This window comes from Chrysemys picta, chromosome 7, assembly GCF_011386835.1.
Source record: "Chrysemys picta bellii isolate R12L10 chromosome 7, ASM1138683v2, whole genome shotgun sequence".
NCBI lineage: Eukaryota > Metazoa > Chordata > Testudines > Emydidae > Chrysemys > Chrysemys picta.
The window spans coordinates 96,009,319-96,032,054 of record NC_088797.1 but is presented as its reverse complement, the minus strand read 5'-3'; the positions used below and the strand labels follow the sequence as shown (position 1 = coordinate 96,032,054).

The 22,736-nt window shown below is 41.9% G+C and overlaps 1 protein-coding gene and 1 long non-coding RNA gene across 9 annotated transcripts in view; one reads left to right on the top strand and one right to left on the bottom strand.

Annotated features, from left to right (window-relative positions):
- Positions 1-1,755, top strand: part of LOC135972767 (uncharacterized) — a 29,390-nt gene extending 27,635 nt beyond the window's left edge. The window contains exon 3 of the long non-coding RNA XR_010589263.1: positions 1,318-1,755. This is a non-coding gene — a long non-coding RNA (uncharacterized LOC135972767). The remainder of the gene's footprint in view (positions 1-1,317) is intronic.
- HECTD2 (HECT domain E3 ubiquitin protein ligase 2) overlaps positions 1-22,736 on the bottom strand; it is a 164,204-nt gene that overhangs the window by 8,548 nt on the left and 132,920 nt on the right. For 7 of the 8 annotated variants that reach the window (XR_010589259.1, XR_006176025.2, XM_065552058.1 and 4 more), the window contains 8 exons: positions 17,657-17,753; positions 16,993-17,100; positions 15,500-15,632; positions 14,565-14,653; positions 12,940-13,098; positions 10,690-10,764; positions 8,546-8,633; positions 8,177-8,283 (listed from right to left, as the gene is read on the bottom strand). Coding sequence is in view for 6 of the 8 variants with exons in the window: in XM_065552058.1 (XP_065408130.1) it covers positions 8,177-8,283; positions 8,546-8,633; positions 10,690-10,764; positions 12,940-13,098; positions 14,565-14,653; positions 15,500-15,632; positions 16,993-17,100; positions 17,657-17,753 (856 nt within the window). In the remaining 2 variants the exon portion in view is untranslated. Of the gene's footprint in view, positions 1-69; positions 1,121-8,176; positions 8,284-8,545; positions 8,634-10,689; positions 10,765-12,939; positions 13,099-14,564; positions 14,654-15,499; positions 15,633-16,992; positions 17,101-17,656; positions 17,754-22,736 lie in introns of those variants that run through there. The other variant, XM_042856820.2, reaches the window with a different exon arrangement.

The window sequence follows — 22,736 nt, the reverse complement described above, 5'->3', positions numbered from 1 at the left end:
TTACACTTTCTTACTTAGAGACAGAGATTTAGGCCATCGATTCTGACCTCCTGCACACATCCACAAGCCCTAAACTGAACCCAATTATCCTGTCCTGAGCCCAACACCAGTAAACTATTGTATGCCACAGCCAGAGAACAGGAAGGAGTGAGGAGCACTAATACTCAAGGCCTCTGCAATGGCAGGGAATTGATTAGGTGAGATACACTCAGATGATTCTAACAATCGACATGCACGCCATGCTGCAGAGTGAGGCAACTCTTCCTCCCTCCTTCCCCCCCCCCCCCGATTCCTGCCAATCTAATCTGGGGAAATTCATTCCTGAAAATAGAAATGGTGATCGGTATAACACTCAGCATGTGAGCAAGACCCACCAGCCAAGCATCCGAGAAGGAATTCCCTTTATGCCTCATAGCACTGACCCATCCTGTCCAGTGTCCTATCTCATACTTCAGAGGAAGGAGGGGAAAAAAAAATACAGAATACACCTCAGGGCCGCTACGCCCAACCCCCATCACAGCATGCAACCCCATCATACAATCCCACTCATAAATTTATCAAGCTCTATCTTAAAATTAATTAGATTGCTTTCCCAATCTACTCCTATTGGGAAGTTCCTCTTATGGTTAGCAATTTTCTAATTTCTGAGCCTTAATTAATTTATAATCATTTGTTCTTGTGTCAACATTTTCCTTTAACTTAACTAGCTCTTCTCTCTCTCTGGTGTTTACTTCCTCGATATATTTGTGCACGCTCACATCCCCCCTCAGCCTTCATTTTGCTAGGCTAAAGAAACTAAGTTCTTTCATAGCCTCCTCTCATAAGATAGGCCCCACATTCCCTGATTGTCCTAGTAGCCCTTCTCTGCACCTGTTCCAGTTTGAATTTATTTCTTTCTTGAACATGGGTGAACAGAACTGCATGCAGTATTCCGGGTGAGGTTTTACCACTGCCTTGTACAATAGTGTTAATATTTCCCAATCTCTACTAGAAATACCTCACCTGATACATTCTAAGATCACATTCGCCTTTTTCACAGCTGCATCTCATTGCTAGCCATAGCTATCCTGGGATGAACCCACACACCCAGGTCTCTCTCCTCTTCTGTTGCCTCCAAAGGCTGCTCCAAAGAAATTTGTATTATAATTCCCCAAGTGCATGACTTTGAACTTGATATTATTAATTTTAATCTAATTTCTATTACCACAGTCCTCTAGTTCTTTCTGCATAATATTCTGATGCTTCAGTTGTTGAGAATGGAGACTCTTCGCCCTGAAAATGCTACTAGTTTTAAATCTCTCCCCCTTCTTCCTGAAGTACTAGTGTGGTGCCTGCAAACGTAGGGAAGAAGTATGTATGAACCTGCGACACCTTAATTTCAGGACCAGAAAAGCTCCCAATCAATCAGAAGCAAGACCTTGGAGCAACTCATTGACATGCTGTTGGTCAGATTAGGAGCCACACTACCATAAAGTTGGTTCCAAGCCACCTTAATAATTCCTTCCTGGACAGGGAAGAGCCTAACTGTCCCAGTGACCAATGGGCCTGCTGCCTCAATCTCACCAAATTCACTGCTCTCTGGTCAGTAAGTGGGAAGGATATACTTCTTGATTAGGATTTCTGGTTGTCGATCATATTCAATCTCCACTGATATCGTAAAACCCATATAACCAAACCCGTTAACGAAAATCCTTTTTCTGTACTTAAGTTAAACTTTATTGAGTAAGAAAATAAAGGAAAGTGTGTACTCAGTAATGAAATGTGTATAATTTAACTCCTTTAATCTAATCCAGATGTCCAGGAAGGGACTCCTGGCACTAACAAAGGATACTTATTACTATAAAAGTATGATATAATGAACAAGATTGGATAATTGATAAGGGGTGCTTACAATCCAGTTATGTTCTGTGATTAATAAGAGGTATTTGTGAATACAAATATTTTCTGTAATTTATAAAAAATGACACATTCAAAGATGTTTTTAACTCCTTTGGAAGTGCTTGCTGGAACAGATGTTCTTAATAACAATAACTGGTGTTAGAAATCCCTTTAGTGGGCCAATCATGCAAATTAAAATACCATAAAAATTCCATAAGTAGTTAAATAAATTAAAATATTAAAACAAAACACACACAATCAACTGTGGGAAAGTAGTTTTTCCCCTCCCAACAAATAAACTTTCTTTGTTCTAAACCAGTATATAAAGGAATAAATTTTGGCAAGTTAGTTGAAGAGAACAAGTTGCCATCTCAGTTATTTTATTTATATATATATATATATATATATAGATATATATATATATATACACACACACACACACACACATACACACACACACACACCCCTCTACCCCAATATAACGCAACCTGATATAACACGAATTCGGATATAATGCGGTAAAACAGGGCTCCGTGGGGGAGGGGGAGGGGCACGCTCCGGCGGATCAAAGCAAGTTCGATATAACGTGGTTTCACCTATAACACGGTAAGATTTTTTGGCTCCCGAGGACAGCGTTATATCGGGGTAGAGGTATGTGTGTGTGTGTATATCTATATCTATCTATATATATATATATATAAAATAAATAAATAAAAAGAGAACAAGCTACCATCTCTTCACAATTTACAGAGGATAGTAAAGTATACTTTCTGTATTCTGTATCATGCTGTATGAATATTTAACTAATAAGGTCTAATTAAGTAATTCCAATTAAGACAATTGTCTACCATCTAGTGGTGGTGGTATTATTATTATATTCAAACATGCACCACTTCCCTGTGGCTACTTGCAAGCTATCTGGCTGAACTATCAGGTTGCAGAAGTGGTGAAAAAACAAATGGAGACTAAGCTCCAGTGTCAGCTCCTTTCCCTGCCAGTTTCTGATTGGCTTCATGGTTCATGAGAAACGGGATGAATGTAGCAGCTGGAGAGGCCAGCAAAGACTGGAAGAGAGAAGAAGTTGTGCCGGAGAAGTTGTCCAATTCCTGCCCCCACTGTGGGCATGATCCATAAATGGGGGGGGGGGGGGGGGCTGAAATTGAGGGACCCAGAATTGCTTTTAAGATGGCTACCTACCTCTTCTTCATGTTCTCTTTGAGTAACGCTGTACCCATAATTTACTGTAAGTACACAAGATTGTGTGATCCTGACAGCCCCCTCCCAATGATCCAAGTAGAAATGGGGGAGGGGCAGAGGAGGGAAGCCAGCAGTATATCTGCCATTAGTCCTCATTTGGTCAGAACAGGCCAGGCTTTAGAAAACCTGCCCAAGGTAACTAAGGTCCTGGTCAGCATCGCAGGTGTGTGTGACAGGCAACCACTCTTTACTCTACTACCTGCTGGCAGCTTTTCTCACTTGCACACAGTGGTGAGCTGGAGCCAGTTCGCAAGAACCGGTTGTTAAATTTAGAAGCCGGTGTAGAACCGGTTCCTAAAGGGGTGGGTGGGTGAGCAAACTCCGGTCCGCAGGCCACATCCGGCCTGCGGGACCGTCCTGCCCGTCCCGCCTGAGCTCCCAGCTGGGGAGGCTCCCCCAGCCCTCGCAGAGCCCCAGTGCGCCGCGCTGCCGGTGCCAGTGGTCTGGGCAGCTCCTGCCGCTTTGAGCAGCATGGTAAGGGGGTGGGGCTGCGAGCTCCAGTGGCCGCGTGGCATCCTTACACAGCAGCATGGTAAGGGCCCGGGCCGGGGCTGAGAGGAGGGGTTGGATAAGGGGCAGGGAGCAGTTGGAGGGGGCAGAGGCTCTGGGGGGGTGGGGCGGTCAGGGGACGGGGAACGGGTGGTTGGGTAGGCAGGGGTCTGTCAGGGTGGGAGTTCCAGGGGTCTGTCAGGGTGGTGGTGGATGGGGTTGGGGCAGTCAGGGGACAGGGCGAGTTGGGTAGGGGATGGGGTCCTGGGGGGCAGTTAGGGTGGGGGGGGGGGTCTCACGAGGGGGTGGTCAGGGGAAAAAAGGAGCGGGGGGGGGTTTGATGGGTTGCGGGTTCTGAGGGGGGCAGTTGGGGGCAGGACGTGGGTTGCGGGGGAGACAGGCATGTGGGGCTTGTACTCACCGCGCGGTTCCCTACCCGGTCTTCAGCGGCACATCGGTGGCGGCGGGGGAGGAGGGGGTGTTTTCACTCGCTCTGGGTGAAGTACCTGCCAGCGAAATGCCGCCGAAAACCTGGAGCGAGTGAATACCCGAAGTGCCCGCCGCCGAAGTGCCGCTGAGGACCCAGTAGGGAACCGGTTCTTAGGATTTTGGGAGCTCATCACTGCTTGCACATATTGGGCTTCCAGTTCTGACCCTCTTTAATGGTCTAGAGATGCATTCAGCTCAGTAAAGGGTTTAGTTTGGAACCAGATGCTGCATGCACTGAAAAGAGGTAGCCAGCAGGGAGGAGGCACTGAGCAGCCATGAGGCCCTTTTTGCAGCCAAAACAAGGTAGGTCACTAGGAAGAGAAGCCACGGGGAGAAGTGAGGAAGAAAAGGAAAGTTTCAGGAAAAAGGGGGGAACAATATTATTTTCAAGGGATGATTTTTCATGTCAGCCAGCCAGTGGTGTGGGGTCTACTGAAGGATTTTATGTTCATTCTGCTGAGTTTTGGGTGACTTCTCTTTGCTTTTTCTCCCATTACTTTCTAAGATGAAAATAACCTAACATTCACCAAAAATGCCCACAGAACTGTTCATTAACAGACCCTAGTAGTCCCACCTTGATTATAAGGATAGAATAAGAATAAGGATAGAGCGGGAAAGAGAATGGACTACACTGACACCATCTGGGCTATATCACGAGTAGATTGCCAACTTTGGTTGCACGAATTCCTGGAGGTTTAATCACATGACATTATCTTTAATTAAAGTTTAATCTTTAATTCCTGGAGACTTCAAGACAATCCTGGAGGGTTGGCAACCCTAATCATGAGAGACAATGGGGGCACCTCTGCAAACCTGCCACAGAAGAGGGGATCTAGCTCAGCACACCTGGGAATCACTGGCTTAAAACTAAAGACTAAAGTGAGGAAACAGAGGTTCCTTTTGTGTTTTTATTATATATTTGCAATTACTTAAGACAAAGTTTTAAAAAATTGGTATCTAAAATTAAGGTTTCGAGGTTACATTTAGGCACCCAAATAAATGGCCTGATTTTCAAAAGAGATGAGCAGCCATTAAGTTTAGTGAATACTGCTGGGTGATAAGCACTTTTGAAAAATCAGGCCACACTGAATCCTAACTGTTAAAAATCCTACCCATTGGGGAAAAAAAAAAATCTTGGCATTAATCTGTTGCAATTATCTGTCTATAAAAGGGGGGATCATACTGGTTACTTACTAGCAGTATTGTGAGAGGAAATACATTAAATATTTTTAAAGACCTTTAAGATTCTCCAATGAAAACACTATACTTTCCAACTCCGTAATATTGCAGAGTCCTAAATACTAATGCAATTATATACTGTTCCACACAAAGATGGACTACAAGCTATCAGGAACAGTATCCCTGATAATGTCACAGCTAACCTGGTGGCTGAACTTTGTGATTTTGTCCTCACCCACAACTATTTCACATTTGGGGACAATATATACCTTCAAGTCAGCGGCACTGCTATGGGTACCCGCATGGCCCCACAATATGCCAACATTTTTATGGCTGACTTAGAACAACGCTTCCTTAGCTCTCGTCCCCTAACGCCCCTACTCTACTTGCGCTACATTGATGACATCTTCATCATCTGGACCCATGGAAAAGAAGCCCTTGAGGAATTTCACCATGATTTCAATAATTTCCATCCCACCATCAACCTCAGCCTAGATCAATCCACACAAGCGGTCCATTTCCTGGACACTACTGTGCTAATAAGCGATGGTCACATCAATACCACCCTATACCGGAAACCTACTGACTGCTACACTTACCTACATGCCTCCAGCTTCCATCCAGGACACACCACACGATCCATTGTCTACAGCCAAGCTCTAAGATATAACCGCATTTGCTCCAATCCCTCGGATAGAGACAAGCACCTACAAGATCTCTATCAAGCATTCTTAGAACTACAATACCCACCTGCTGAAGTGAAAAAACAGATTGACAGAGCCAGACGAGTACCCAGAAGTCACCTCCTACAAGACAGGCCCAACAAAGAAAATAACAGAACACCACTAGCTGTCACCTTCAGCCCCCAACTAAAACCTCTCCAGCGCATCATCAGAGATCTACAACCTATCCTGAAAGATGATCCTTTACTCTCACAGATCTTGGGAGACAGACCTGTCCTCACTTACAGACAACCCCCCAACCTAAAGCAAATACTCACCAGCAACCACACATCACTGAACAAAACCACTAACCCAGGAACCTATCCTTGTAACAAACCCCGATGCCAACTCTGTCCACATATCTATTCAAGTGACATCATCATAGGACCTAATCACATCAGCCATACCATCAGGGGCTCGTTCACCTGCACATCTACCAATGTGATATATGCCATCATGTGCCAGCAATGCCCCTCTGCCATGTACATTGGCCAAACCGGACAGTCTCTACGCAAAAGAATTAATGGACACAAATCTGACATCAGGAATCAAAATACTCAAAAACCAGTGGGAGAACACTTTAACCTGTCTGGTCATTCAGTGACAGACCTGCGGGTGGCTATATTACAACAGAAAAACTTCAAAAACAGACTCCAAAGAGAGACTGCAGAGCTAGAATTGATATGCAAACTAGACACAATCAACTCCGGTTTGAATAAGGACTGGGAATGGCTGAGCCATTACAAACATTGACTCTATCTCCCCTTGTAAGTACTCTCACACTTCTTATCACACTGTCTGTACTCGGCTAGCTTGATTATCACTTCAAAAGTTTTTTTTCTCTTAATTAATTGGCCTCTCAGAGTTGGTAAGACAACTCCCACCTGTTTATGCTCTCTGTATGTGTGTATATATATCTCCTCATTATATGTTCCATTCTATATGCATCCGAAGAAGTGGGCTGTAGTCCACGAAAACTTATGCTCTAATAAATTTGTTAGTCTCTAAGGTGCCACAAGTACTCCTGTTCTTCTTTTTGCGGATACAGACTAACACGGCTGTTACTCTGAAACTTGTTTTTCTCAAATAGTTTTCTGGTCATGAGAACATAAGAATTGCCATACTGAGTCAGACCAAAGGTCCATCTAGCCCAGTATCCTATCTTCCAACAGTGGCCAATACCAGGTGCTTCAGAGGGAATGAACAGAACCGGTAATCATCAAGTGATCAATCCCCTGTCACCCATTCCCAGCTTCTGGTAAACAAAGGCTGGGGATACTGTCCCTGCCCATCCTGGCTAATAGCTATTGATGGACCTATCCTCCATGAATTTATCTAGTTCTTTTCTGAACCCTGTTATAGTCTTGGTCTTCACAACATCCTCCGGCAAAGAGTTCCTCAGGTTGACTGTGCACTGTGTGAAGAAATACTTCCTTTTGTTTGTTTTAAACTTGCTGCCTATTAATTTCATTTGGTGACCTCTAGTTCTTGTGTTATGAGAAGGAGTAAATAACATTTCCTTATTTACTTTCTCTACACCTGTCATGATTTTATAGACCTCTATCATACCCCCCTTACTTGCCTCTTTTCCAAGCTGAAAAATCCCAGTCTTATTAATCTCTCCTCATATGGACGCTGTTCCATATCCCTAATAATTTTTGTTGCCCTTTTCTGAATCTTTTCCAATTCCAATATATCTTTTTTGAGATGGGATGACCACATCTGCATGCAGTATTCATGATGTGGACATACCATGGATTTATATAGAGGCAATATGATATTTTCTGTCTTATTATCTATCCTTTTCTTAATGATTCCAAACATTCTGTTAGCTTTTTTGACTGCCGCAGCACACTGAGTGGATGTTTTCAGAGAACTATCCACAATGACTCCAAGATCTCTTTCTTGAGTGGTCATATTCAGCAAGGCACATTGATCTCAGTGGGCCTACTCGTATGCTTAAAATCAGGCATTTGCTTAAATATTTTGATGAACAGAGCCTCTATGAACACTGAAAAAAGTCAGTTAAATTATTAAAGTTTATTTATATAATTCAGATCAGCCATTTTCAATTCTTTGTCACAGATTTATAATAGAAGTAAACCAAACTTAAACTTTATTTAATAATATCTTAATTATAAAACTTCTCATCTTATTCTTACCATCAATGCATATGAATCACAGACACTATGGAATCCATAATAAAAAGCTGCAAATTGTTTGTAGATTGATTTGTTGAGAATGAAGTCAACATAAAGCTGCACATATTCTAAAAAAAAAAAAAAAGCATTTGATATCCTTTATATTAGATATTAAATACAATTATTTCAGACTATCATTTATTGTATTGTCTTAAACAGAGTTGAAATAATTTAAAACTTCTAAAATACATTTTACTTTACGTAGCATTATAAATAGAAAGTATATTAGGAAGTTCATTCTGAATTTTATTTTTACTACTCAGCTAAATAACAAAATCTAAGTTATAAGTTTGGTGCATTTCAATTGGTATATTTATATCTTTAGTGTACCTTTCCTATTCTGAGCCGTAACTGGAATTTTATCACCACCAGGCTTTAGGTTATAAGATTTTATGACTCCAAATTCTTCTTGAAACACCTGGATAAAGAGAGAAGATGCTATAGCACATGTAACACCTTTGGTCCATTATGGCAAATAAATCACTTATCAATAGTTTTGCATATTTGTGAGAGTTTTTTAAAATTGTGTGTTATAGTTTTTAGTATTTTTCTTAACAAACAAATACACTATTTAAAATGTGTTAGTTGTGTGGTAAGACTCGAATACCATGATGGAGAAAGATGCAGAAAAGGATTTAGGAGATTAAATATATTAGAAGAAATAAACTCTCTTTTAATTGTAGGTCCCACAGAATTGAAAATAATTTAGGTTATAAAGATTCTCATACCACTTGATGACAATATAATTCCCAGCAAAAGCAAAAAAGCCTTGAACTAGAACCAGGGTTACCATATTCAAACATTTAAAAAAGAGGACACTCCACGGGGTCCTTGCCCCCCCCGGCCCCGCCCCAACTCCGCCCCTTCCCCGCCCCCCGGCCCCACCCGTTCCCTACCCCCATTCCAACCCCTTCCCCAAAGTCCCTGCCCCCTCCTCTGAGCACCCCACATTCCCCCTCCTCCCTCCCGCTTTGATCTTGGTTGGGGGTTGCTAAGTGCTTCCCTGCTCCCAACTTGCCCTGCAGCCCCTGCACCCCCCCCGCCACAGCCTCTGTGCCCCTTGCTCCCCACTGGCCCATGAGGGAAGCCCGGGCCGCTGGCTGGGCCTGGCCTCCCCGTGGTCTTGCGGGCTCGGCTGGGGCGCGCAGTCCGCCCGGCCTCCGGGGGCAGCAGCACCCCCTCCGCCGCCTTCTGTGGCTACGCCCCCTTCCTTCCCCCGCCCGAGCTCGCTACAATGTAGCCGGGCAGCTGGGCTGCGCTGCGGACCCGGCGGGTCCTGCTAGGGCCGGGAGGACCCTGACTTATGCTGCCTCCCTATTTCCCCGGACATGTCCGTTTTTTTGGCAATTCCCCCCGGACGGGGATTTGAGCACCAAAAAGCCGGACATGTCCGGGGAAATCCGGACGTATGGTAACCCTAACTAGAACAAGCCTATGTCAGGCCTAACAAGTGTTTTCAGGCTGGTGCAGGCCTAAACCCCAGCTTCGTTGGCTAAGCTAAATCATTCCAGATTAGAGCAAGCCTCTGCTTAGTTTAAAACTCCCATGGCAAACCAAGTGTTGCATAATTGGATCAGGATTCTCTTTAAGCCAGTCTTCCAGGTTGGAGTATATCAAATAGTTAGTGCAAGCATTTGCCTAAAAACTAGCCCCCAGATTAGGTAAAGTCTTTCAAGTTAGGTAGGCCTCTGCCTAAATCAGGCTTCCAGGCCAACTTTAATCCAAATTTACCAAGTTCTCCAAAGCCTCTGTCTGGGCCAACCTCGCAGGCTAGACTGACTCTTTCAAAGCTGGGGCGAGCTTTATAGTTCTTTAACCCCAACCCCACTGAACTCCAGACAATCAGCAATCACTCTCTATGATGGACTACTCTACCTATTGTTGCCGGCACAGAGGCCCGTGGAGAAACAATCAAAGTTTATTTGAGATCTCAAAGTGGTGCAAGGAGACAGGCAAGTCTCAAATCAAGCACACCAGCAAAAACAGTTTCTCTCTTCTTATACATTTTACAACTAAGCCCCTCCTCTCTCCCCCTCTCTACCACCCACCCCTCTCTACCACCCCCCCCCTCCATCTACTCCCCCTCCCCTCCCTACTGAAGGCATGTTTATACATTTAAGCAATTAAATCATTCTAGGGCTATAAATCTAGCTTGTTAGTAACTTCTCTCTAAACTGTTACCTGGTCTTGTTTACCCTTGGTTTACTACCTCTTCAGCCAGAAACATGCAAACCTCATCATTATCGCTTGGTACTTGGTATGGGGGGGGGGGTCGTAACTGATAATTGGCTGTTTACACATTCCAATTTCTGCCCTTGGCTTTTGAGGCTGATTAGAGCTAAACATGGGAAGGACAGAGTTTAAACATGGAAGAACTTTGGCTAGGCAGGCCTAGTCACCCCAACACTATGAATAAATCTCCTGAGATGGATCAATAATTACTATAAACTGTAGATTCTGTGTTCCTACAGTACCTGGAAGGTTGAATAAAAGTCTTCTTCAACGTTGTCTTCATAGGATAGAAGCTCACTTAGTCCATGGGCCAACTCCTGGGGGGAAAAAATTACTAAATTAGCTACAATTCCACCTTGTCCTTTTAAAGTACAATAACTTACTACTGAGAAACACCTTGGGCAAAATTGCACATTAAAGCATACTATACATAAAGCAACCTGTTACTCTGCATGTGCAGAAATGATTTTTCAACTACTACTAACTACATTTTGAATTTTTTCCCTCACCAGGCAACAGAACTTATTTCCAATATGTTCATACTGAATTCCATTTTTCAAACATTACTTACAAATGGATCTAAAAAAGCCCTGTTAGATTTTTTTTAAACAAATGGAAAAAAGGGAGATTATTTATCAGTAACTGTTCCCCAGATGTTACCTCTGAAAGAAAGGTACAACTAAACAAAGAGCTTAGAGAAGGGGCTGCTTCTGCATTTTGCCTACCATCATTATATCACACTTATTCAAGTAGATTAAATTTAGTATCCAGGTCTGTTATAAGCAAGCTGGAGTCCCAGTGCCACAGAGACTAAACTCTTGTTCTACCAGGGGAGGTGGCTGCTTGGAATGTTTGCATCCAGAATGCATGTATTTTGCAAATTTGTAGGGCTGCTACTTGAAGTTTAGTTTCCAGCTTTATATTGTTTAAATAATCATGACACTCTTGACATTGGGGTCAAGATCAGATGCTAATATTGGGAGAGCAGCTCTTCAATTAAAAAAAAAAAATTAGTACTCCTTTGACACCACTTGGTTCTGTTATTGTATGTTATCCTTCTACAGTGGGGATTCAGAGGCATTTTACTGAGGGAGACATGTACTTCTCCCGAAATGCCCAAATAACTGATGAGCCTGAGTGAAAGGCTCATTGTGTCCAGATGGTAACTAAATAGCCCATTCCATGTCCAGCTTATGCTTATGTAACTTCTCTTTGTGGCATGAAGACACCATAGGCCAGATTTACAAAAGTACTTAGGTACCTAAAGATGCAGCTAGGTGCTTACTAGAATTTAGGTACCTACCTCCCACTCAAAGTCAATGGGAGTTAGGCACTTAACTCACAGAGTGCTTTTGTAAATCTCACTAGGCGCCTATCTGCATCTTTAGGCTCCTATGTACCTTTGTAAATCTACTGTCTGGCCTGCGTATGTGTATCTGGAGGAATGCTTTGCCTCCCCCTTCCTCTTCAATATGAATGCAAGAGGACCTATGACGCTCAGTATTCAAAAATGGAACCTACTGATAGATAAAGTGGTTTCTTGCCAGGCAAAATAAGATCTGAAGATCTTGTCTTCAATTTACGATCTGATGGTTTCTTTGTTGGAGAAGCTGGACCGAAAGATCATCTCTGATTTCAAAGTCGAAGATTCTGAGACTTCTGAAGAAAGGAGTTGAGCAGGTCAGACTTCAATCCAGGGGGAGAAGCTTAAGACTGAGCTCATGCTTCTTACCCCTACCCTGGAATATGGTGCCACACACAAAAAAATAATACTAATGCAAGTACCCATCAGCATACAAAGTGCCTTAATGATAGGGTAGCGACATCTTCCAACTGCATGGGGCACCTTTTTTTTGATTCCCAAACTCTTTTTAGGATATGTCATCTTGTGCTGAGGCAGATTTCAGAATATTGCTACTCAATTGTAGAAACTAACCCCACTAAAATTACTAGAAATGAATCTGGCCATTACAATACTTTTAAGGGCTTTTTTAAACCACAGGAATGAAGAATGAATGATCTAGCAGGTGGCTATAGAGGAACTGAGGTCAATTAAATGGCTGAGGCCATTTGTAACTTTGCTTGGAATGTTTAGATCCAGAACTGACTCATGTACACCGTTGAGAATTTTACTGCATCTAGTGATACCATGGATTGCAAAGTCTAGCATTGGTCTCTTAGAGTGGAGTTCTGCATAGTACATTTCTTAGATGTGAAGTTTCATGTGTTCGTGTGTAGTTTTTTTTTTTTTAATTCCCATAACTTAATTGGCAGAAGGGAAAATTTTGTTCAATCTTTTACAAGCAAAAAATAAATAAATAAGATCTTCAAGGAAAGAAAATGGTGAGTGGTTTGGAAAGCATATAAAAAGGGGGCTTATAATGTGAAATGTTCTGCAACATTTAAATGAAACAGAAGCACCCAAGCACCGATACATGAAACCAATTATTATTTAAATAAACAATCCTTTAAAATACTGCTTTTTTACTTACTGGCATAATATGACACAGGTCATCTAATGAAACACCACTGATGCCTACAGGTGTGTTCTGATCACAGGGAACAATGGGAGGACTCAAAAGTTTCTTGTAACAGCAAGGAGGGAAGCGAATATCCAAGGTGATACTGTTATACACGGCAAGTCCCATAAGCTATACATATCAGATGTTAAGTAGAAAATCATATTCTTATTATTCTTTTTTAGATCACTTTAGAAGAATATTTTACACTGTTACTGAGAGTATTCTGAAAGTATTAAACAAAACTGAAAAGGCAAGAAAATATGTTCCTTTTTCAACATTGCCATCATTCTTTTAAGAGTCTATTGTCTAATGTAAGAATTATTAAACTAAAAAATATTAACATGATCAAATCATGCACTTCTATTCAACACTTGAATTCTTTCACACTTAAGATTCTGTACAGCATGAAGCATTTTTTGAACTACTATAATATGAAAAAAAAAGTTAAAATGAAACTATAGATATGCCTATCTTTAATCTAAAAAATTCTAAAGAGGTCTTAACACACCAATGTTTCCATAAAAATTAAACACATTAAAACAAACTTATGCTGCAGTGTAGTTCACCAGCTGGCCTATTCAGGCATATTTGGTGGGACTGCACAAAGATCCAGAGTTTTGGGGAACTATTAATGAGAAATCAGGTTTATTTTAGGCTTTTTTGTACAAATCAGTATGATTATTGCTGTACCTGAGAAGTTAATTATCCATCAAGGGAAGCTGCCCCTTTTTTGTGGTTGTTACCGGTTACTGCCAGATTTGTTATTACACCCCATTAGTTTAACCTTCCTATGCCAGGCAGCCAACTGGGTAATGCATGGGATATTTTCCTTATATAAAACTTAAATATAAGACCAGACTATTTGTTTCCTTTGACTAAATATGCCAGTTCTAATAAACAACTATATAAACCATCCAATTTGCTGCCTATTGAACCAGGCTGTTTTTCTTTTTGTATTTAGCAGATTAAATCCTGTTTACTGTATGTATTCATTCCATTTGTAATGACTATACTGTTTAATGATTTTTTTAAAAAAATTCAGTTTATCTATTGCTAATCATTCTGTTGACAAGTTATGTCATTTATAACAGCAGTGTGAGTAATCTATTCTAGATTATATATCAGTTGATTTAACAGTCAGCAAGAAAATATTTTTTTCCACCAAAGATTCAATTTTAAAAATGAAACTTTATAGTCAATAAACTATTATAATAAAATAGATTTTAAACTTGTTACTAATAGGGGTTCCATACTTTTAAAAAATCTAATTCTTAATTTCCTAACTTTGGAGTGCTTGATTTTGCAAACTTAACATTATTTTAATGTATTTTTTGTATGTAATATATATGTATACATACACACAATATGTATTTTCCTTATTTTTAATTTTCCTACAAGAATCACTAGTCAGTGTATTCTGTTTAGCTTTTTAAAGCAAAAAAAAAAAATTACTGAAAAAGAAAAGCATAATAAAAACTAATTCTGACTTTGTATATTTATACTTCAATCAGAAGTTCCTAGCTTTTTGTTTTTACATTTAGTAACTGATTAAAATACTATGCAAGTAACAGGTTCAAGTGGACAGCAAAGGATACAGCTCCAACCAATCGGAATTCAGAGTAATCATCACATTTATAGCTGCTAAACCAGTGACAGTGTGAATCCTTGTGATATGTAAACATACCTGTGGAATGTAAAAATTATTTCACAACATTATTTTTAATTTTATATTAATTAATTAACATTATATTTAATTTTATTTATTTATCTGCAATTAAAAAAATCCCCCCAAAGCATATATTTGTCTCACACTTCCTTCATCCTTTCTTAGCTAATAGAGTGTGTATATCAGTGAGTGCCTTCATTCTAGATACTTTCCTTCCCTCCCACAGCAATACAGGTAGTTGTTTGGTAATCTTGAAAGACGCTGGCACATATTCACTGACACTAATGTCACAAGCTGTATTGCCATATAAGGCATGGTTGTGGGGTGCGTCACAGAAATCACCAAACAATAGTGAAATTGACAATGTTAAAGTTAATTCGCTAAAGAATTGTATTTAAGATCCATATTAATGGAGCCAAAAATTAGTGTTAGAGTGAGTCAAAATTGCTGGAAAAAACAAAAGCAAAATATGTTCTAATAATGGCCTCGGGATATGTGGTTTAGAAATTGAGGAGTCTGAGACCCACTGGATAGTGCAATACTGACTATTGCATTCACAATTCTCAAGGAAGGAGATGGCCCTCATGCAGGCAAGTCCCATATCTATACACAGTTAATGTGCTTCAGTTTACAGACACTGAAGGTATGTTTACACGGCAAAGAAAAACCTGTAGCTGGCCTTTGCCAGCTGACTCGGGCTTGCAGGGCTCAGGCTACGTGACCCAACAGAGAATATTAAAAAAAAGATCCAAGGTGGATGGGCTAAACATTTGAAAAACTAAAAATGCCTCTCCATCCCTGTTTTTAATTAATCTCGTTTTTAATTTGTTAATCTTGAAAAAGAAGTAAATTATGAGGACTTACCATAGTCCGGGTGAAAAATCTGGCGAATAAGGAGAAGAAACCATTCTTTTGTCAAGCCACCCATATCAAGACCAGCCTCCCCTACAAATGTAACTTTCAACTTTTTTTTCAAATCTGCCCTCTTCCGTGTCAGCTATTAAAAAATAAAAATTACAATAAATCAGACTCACAACATATTTAGTATTACAGAACTACTGGATAAAACAAATGTGCTTATTTTATTTCTATAGCTATTAGTTGAGTGAAATATGAATCCATAAAGTTACTGAATTCTAATTCATAATTCAAGTTTATATGCAAACAACTGTCTGGATTGGGAGAGTTAGCTAATCATAATTGGTTGGCCGCTCTCCCTCCTGACTCATGAGGTCTCTGTCCAGGCTTGGAGCCATCTTGGGAGTCAAGGCATCAAATAGCTCTCATCCACATTCTCTCTGAGTAACTGGGTCCTGGGTATGGCAGCAGTGGGTTAAAAATTTGGGTAAGAAATTGGAAGAAGAAAGACTAAAGTATTTAATAATCTTGGAGCATTTGTAATTCTGTGGGCAAGTTAATGATAGAAAGGTAAGGGAAGTGTCATTTGAGTCATTAAAATCTACGGAATCATAATTTCAATGGTATCACCTTTTTAACTGATGATGGTAATCAACTTCAAGCATTCCTTCCATTTATAGTAATCTGCAACCTTAAAAAACATTAATCCGGGTATCACATTCTGGGCATTAACTGATAACACATTATTGTCAGTCAAGAGCCTCAATAGAACTTTGTGAGGGCTGCCACGTTTGACATGTTAAAGTATAATTTTAAAAAATTTTCTTCAATGTATAGCTACATAATTGTTCCAGGCTTTTCCTGCTTGGTGCCATAGTGTTTGTGGGAGAAAGGACTTTCAAATGATACCCAACTTAACCAATTTCCAACCACACTGTATTATCAAAATGTCCATCAACCGGAGGACCTGGAGTGGGGACCCGGGGAGAAGTGAGCACCCCTGCCATGCCACTGCAATTATGATTCTGTAGATTTTTTTAAACAACACCTCCCCTTATCTTGCTAACACTAGCTTGCCCAACACAGAATGAGATTTTACTATATTGTGCTCCTAGACTATAAAGCTTGAGGAGAGAAGGTCAGGAAGGAAGAAATCACACAGTATCTAAAGAATTAGTTAGAAGAAGTTGGAATTCCTACCTTGGAATATGATACAATATAATCTGATGATTATGCACAGTATTCTTAATGGGTTAACTTTATATTCATATTTTTAAAATTTCTTTTTAGTTAGCATGTACATACACAAAATCTACATAACTGTGTGTGTGAAGTGGGTAAATGTGCAGGAGACAATGACTGAAAATATGGTTAGTTTTCTCAGCTATCATTACAAATGTTTTAAATAGATTCACTATAGAAATCAATTCTATCAGACTGAATTAAAAATGTTACAGATACTTTTCAACAAAACATTAATTAATTTCCATTTTCTGTACCTCATCAAGTGAATCACTAACAAGGTGCATCCTTCTCACTTTCAAGTTCAGGAATAACATATTCATGTCAGGTCTCTGCCTGCGAGAGACTTTGTCCACTAGGCTTTGCTATTTGGAATTAAAAAAAAATATATTTTACACACACAACATTTTTGCTTAAGAAGCCAAATCAGCCCTCAGTACCTAGTACCATTTCCTCTTAACAGTCACTTCTCCCTTATATCCAACACCTTGTCCTGTGACCTGAATAGGTACTGTTGTATTCTGATCTATCATTGTCCACCTTAGCAGAATAAAATCAACAATTAACAAGGCTTTTCAGGGAAATGTGTTCCTTCAAAATTATCTTCCTCATTACTCTGTCTTGCCTGTCACTCATGGGAGTGGTGAAGAAAGATTCATATATTGCAGAAGACTAACCAGCTCATTATACTGTAGAAACACATTTATGAAGCTACTGCCGCTCTAAGCAAACTAAAACAAAAATACTGTGTAAGCATTCTTCGTGGCCTTTTGCAGACTAGAAGTTACAGAATGACCTAATTTTTTTTTAAGAGGTTAGCCCTAAATTTCAGAGATTGCAATGAATAATTTTACAGAATGTTTAACAGATTAAAATGTATAACATTATTTTTACATGATCATTTATCACAAAGTGACTTACCCGTGCCATGCTTATCATCTGTTGTTCTGAGTCCCTTTGAATAATAACTTTTTTTGCTGCTATAGAAATAATGAATGGATACTGACAGAAAGAAAACCTGAATGGCAAAATAGACAGGAAGTTAAATAAGGTGTAATTTTTACTAAAGATAATAAAGCAAGAATCAATCTTTGTATTACTGTTTAATAATTCTCCCCTCTGTTAATATTTCATTTGTAAATAACTCTTCTTCTGAAATAGCTATTGTTCTCTCTGCATTGTGTGCACAGATGTTAATTTAATCTTGTGCAAACCATTTTAGTGTTAACAAGGACTTAGCATTCACAGTATTTGTATGTACTTTTTCACAATAGACCTTTAATCTTTATTGTAGTATCTACCATCATAGCCCTTTCATGTGACTGAAGAACAAAGCCAGCCACTATAGTATGCAAACAGCATCTTTGGTGTTAAATACTAAATGTGAATTGTTAAGCAGAGCTAATGAATAAAAAAAACTTAACTTTTACATTATTTTGATTGCAAAAAAGATGTCTCATGTCTATTATTTTCCAGTCAATTAAAGTACATAATGGAAATACTTGTATTTTATGCTATTTGCTGGGGCCTGATTGACATCAGGAGCTGCAGGTATCCAGCACTTCTGAAAAAATCAGGCCATTAGTAACATTATTTTTCAATCAATCAGTAATAAGGATGATAAACACTCAAGAATCCCAGAAGTGACAAACACCAATGGTTCCTTTGTTAGTTTTCTTTGTTAAATTTAAGCTCTCATGAAAGTGAGGGAATAGCAGCACTAGCTTGAGCAAAGAACAGGGCATGTAGATGCTGTCCAAGCTTCCTCATGTGGCTCCGCTAGTATTCAGTCATTACATGCAATAACGTTATTTGTCTCTTTAGCCTATTCTCTGACAACTGTGTAGAACATTATACATATCATAAAGCTACAACAGTGAAGTATGACACTCCCTCCCGATACAAAATTTGCCTTGGAACTTGTGCAGGAATTTGGACTTTGGGCCCCCAACATGAAAGGATAGTGTTAGTCCATTATACTATCTGTCAAACAACTAGTGTCATCTTTCATCTAATACCTAAAGTTTCTTTCATCCTTCACCTTTGACAACATTATATGGGCCACAAGTCAACAGTTAGTATTCTAAGGCCCGGTCTACACTAGGAGTTTATGTCGAATTTAGCGTTAAATCGAATTAACTCTGCACCCGTCCACACAACAAAGCTATTTAGTTCGACATAGAGGTCTCTTAAATTCGACTTCTGTACTCCTCCCCAACGAGGGGAGTAGTGCTAAATTCGACATGGCCAGGTCGAATTAGGGTAGGTGTGGATGAAAATCGACGCTAATAGCTCCGGGAGCTATCCCACAGTGCACTACTCTGTTGACACTCTGGACAGCAGTCCGAGCTCGGATGCTCTGACCAGCCACACAGGAAAAGCCCCGGGAAAATTTGAATTCCTTTTCCTGTCTGGGCAGTTTGAATCTCATTTCCTGTTTGGACATCGTGGCGAGCTCAGCAGCACTGGCAATGATGCAGAGCTCTCCAGCAGAGATGGCCATGCAATCTCAGAATAGAAAGAGGGCCCCAGCATGGACTGATTGGGAAGTCTTTGATCTGATCGCTGTGCGGGGCGATGAGTCTGTGCTTTCGGAGCTGCGATCGAAAAGACGGAATGCAAAGATCTACGAGAAGATCTCCAAAGCCATGACAGAGAGAGGATACAGCCGGGATGCAACGCAGTGCTGCGTGAAAATCAAGGAGCTGAGACAAGGGTACCAGAAGACCAAAGAGGCAAACGGACGCTCCGGATCCCAGCCCCAGACATGCCGTTTCTACGAGGCACTGCATACCATCCTAGGTGCGGCCACCACCACTACCCCACCACTGACCGTGGACTCTGAGGATGGGATATTGTCGACGCCCGCTTCCTCGGAGATGGTAGTGGACGGGGAAGATGAGGAAGGAGATGAGGAGGACGAGGCAGTCGACAGCGCTTACAATGCTGATTTCCCAGACAGCCAGGATCTCTTCATCACCCTCACAGAGATCCCCTACCAACCGTCCCCAGGCGTTAACCCGGACCCAGAATCAGGGGAAGGATCAGCCGGTAAGTGTTTTAAACATGTAAACATTTATTTAGAACAGAACATTAATATTAACTGTGGGTTTTTCATGATTAGATTGTCATAGGCACTTAAAGTTTTAGTCTTTGGCAGTGCAACTGCTTCAAAAAAATCTAACAATGTCCGGTATATCTTGATTGGTTTGCCCTAGGCGCTCTACTGTTTAGTCCTTGCCAGTGCAGCTACAGTAAAATTCGATCTATATGTCCGGAGATAGAGCAGAATCCTCATGGGACATCTCCATGAAGCTCTCCTGGAGGTAATTGGAAAGCCTTTGCATGAGGTTCCTTGGGAAAGCGGCCTTGTTGTGTCCTCCGTAGTATGAAACGTTTCCGTGCCAGGCTATCATCAAGTACTCAGGTATCATTGCCTTGCACAGCATGGCGGCATACGGCCCTGGTCTTTGCAGGCTTTCACGAAGCATGCGTTCTTTGTCGCTGTCTGAAATCCGCATCAGAGTGATGTCGCTCAGGGTGACCTGCTTTGAATTAGGGGAATGTTAGTATTGGGACTGCTTGCCTGTTCCTTTACAGAATTGTAACTGGCAGTTTACAGCCATGCGGTGGAGGCGGGAGAGGGGCAGCATAGAGGGATCTTTCCCGGGGACAGCCGCGAGGGGGTGGGACAGGGGCAGAGTTCATGCTTGCCGGATTGCTGGCAGCAGGAACTGGCCAACACTAGGAGCATTGCTTTGAACGTGAAAGTAGGGCAGTGCTATTAGTAAAGTTTTAAGGTGCCACAAATCTACGGCTCACCATGTCAGCCTGCTACCCAAATTCTGCTGTCCTTTCCACTTCTGTGATCTGCACTACAAGACCCCAGGGACTGAATGCGAAGGCCGAAAATTCGACCTTGTCCTGAGTTCACATGTGATAGGTGCTGTGAATGGTCTTGTTCACAGAGAAATACTATTTTCTTTGTTCACCAAAAAATTTATCTTTCTGAGGAATTCACTCCCTTTTCCCCATCCCACAGCTGTGACTGTCTCCCAACCTGCCTGGTCATCAGACTCCCAGAGGCTGGCGCAGATTAGGCGTAGAAAGAAAAGGACATGGGACGACATGTTCTCAGAACTTATGGGCTGCTCCCGAGCCGAGGCAACCCTGCAGACTCAGTGGAGGGAGAACATGTCCCAATACCAGCAAGCACACAGCGAACGGGAGGAGAGGTGGCGGCAGGAAGACCAGCAGGCGACTCAAACGCTGCTTGGACTAATGAGGGAGCAAACGGACACGCTCCGGCGCCTTATGGATGTTCTGCAGGACCGGAGGCAGGAGGACAGAGCCCCGCTGCAGACTATCTGTAACCACCGTCCCCCGCCACAAAGTCCCATACCCCCCTCACCCAAAGTACCAAGAAGGAGGGGCTGCAGAGTCCGTGAAAACTGTCACTCTACCCCTGCAGACTGCTCAAGTGGCAGAAGGCTGTCATTCCCCAAAATTTGATAAGTCCTTTCCTTCCCGCCTCACCCAAGCCCCCATCCCAGTTTCATCCCCTAACTGTCTAGTTGCTAATAAAAAATACGTTTCTGTTAATTACTGTTTCCATCATGTTTTTTTAGAGGACAGTCTGTTTGAAGGGGGGGGGGGAAGGGAGTTGGTACAGACACGGGGACAGGTTCAGCAGCAGGTCACACACACAGCGCAGTCACTAGGCACCCTGGTCAGTCTGGGAGGTGGTTTTCAGTTTCTGTGGGGGGGGGCTATGTGACTTTGTGGCGGGGGAGGGCGGTTAGAGATCTTACGCAGCGGTCCTTATCCTGGATCACAGAGCCACGCAGCAGCGGATCTGTAACCGTCCTCCCCCTGCCACAAAGTCACATAGCCCCCACACACAGAGTCCCGAACAGGAGGGGTGGCAGGCTCCGTTGAAACAATCAGTCCACCAGTGCGGACCACTGTAGAAGCAGGAGCCTGTCATTCCTCGAGTTTAGAAGCATCCTTTGCATCACTACACTACACCCGCTCCCCACCAGAGTCTGCGTCCCAGTTTCAACACTTTACCGCGAAAACAGTAATAAAGAAAACGTTGTTCATTAACAAATTTTCAGTGATTTTATTTTTAAACGTGGGTTGGAAGGGGGTGAACGGGGTATGAAACTGGAGAGGATAGTGAACATTCACTGGGTAAAGAAACGGGGGCAGGTTCAGCTTCTCTGTAAACAAACTAAATAGTCAGAGGTTACCCTGCTCACTCAGGAACCTAGCTTTCAAAGCCTCCCGGATGCACAGCGCGTCCCGCTGGGCTCTTCTAATTGCACGGCTGTCTGGCTGGGCGTAATCAGCAGCCAGGCGACTTGCCTCAACCTCCCACCCCACCATAAAGGTCTCCCCCTTGCTCTCACAGAAATTGTGGAGCACACAGCAAGCTGCAATAACAATGGGGATATTGGTTTCGCTGAGATCAGAGCAAGTCAGTAAGCTTCTCCATCTCCCCTTGAGACGTTCAAAAGCATACTCCACCACCATTCTGCACTTGCTCAGACGGTAGTTGAAGAGTTCCTTTTCACTATCCAGGGCGCCTGTATAGGGCTTCATGAGCCAGGGCATTAGTGGGTAGGCTGGGTCCCCGAGGATCACTACAGGCATCTCCACATCCCCAACAGTTATTTTGTGGTCCGGGAAGTAAATACCTTCCTGCAGCCGTCTAAACAGACCAGAGTTCCTGAAAACACGAGCGTCATGAACCTTGCCCGGCCATCCGACGTTGATGTTGGTAAAACGTCCCCTATGGTCCACAAGTGCTTGCAGCACCATTGAAAAGTAGCCCTTTCGATTAATGTACTGGCTGGCCTGGTGGTCCGGTCCCAGGATAGGGATGTGAGTTCCATCTATAGCCCCACCGCAGTTTGGGAATCCCATCGCGGCGAAGCCATCTATGATCACCTCCACGTTTCCCAGGGTCACTACCTTTGACAGCAGTACCTCAACGATT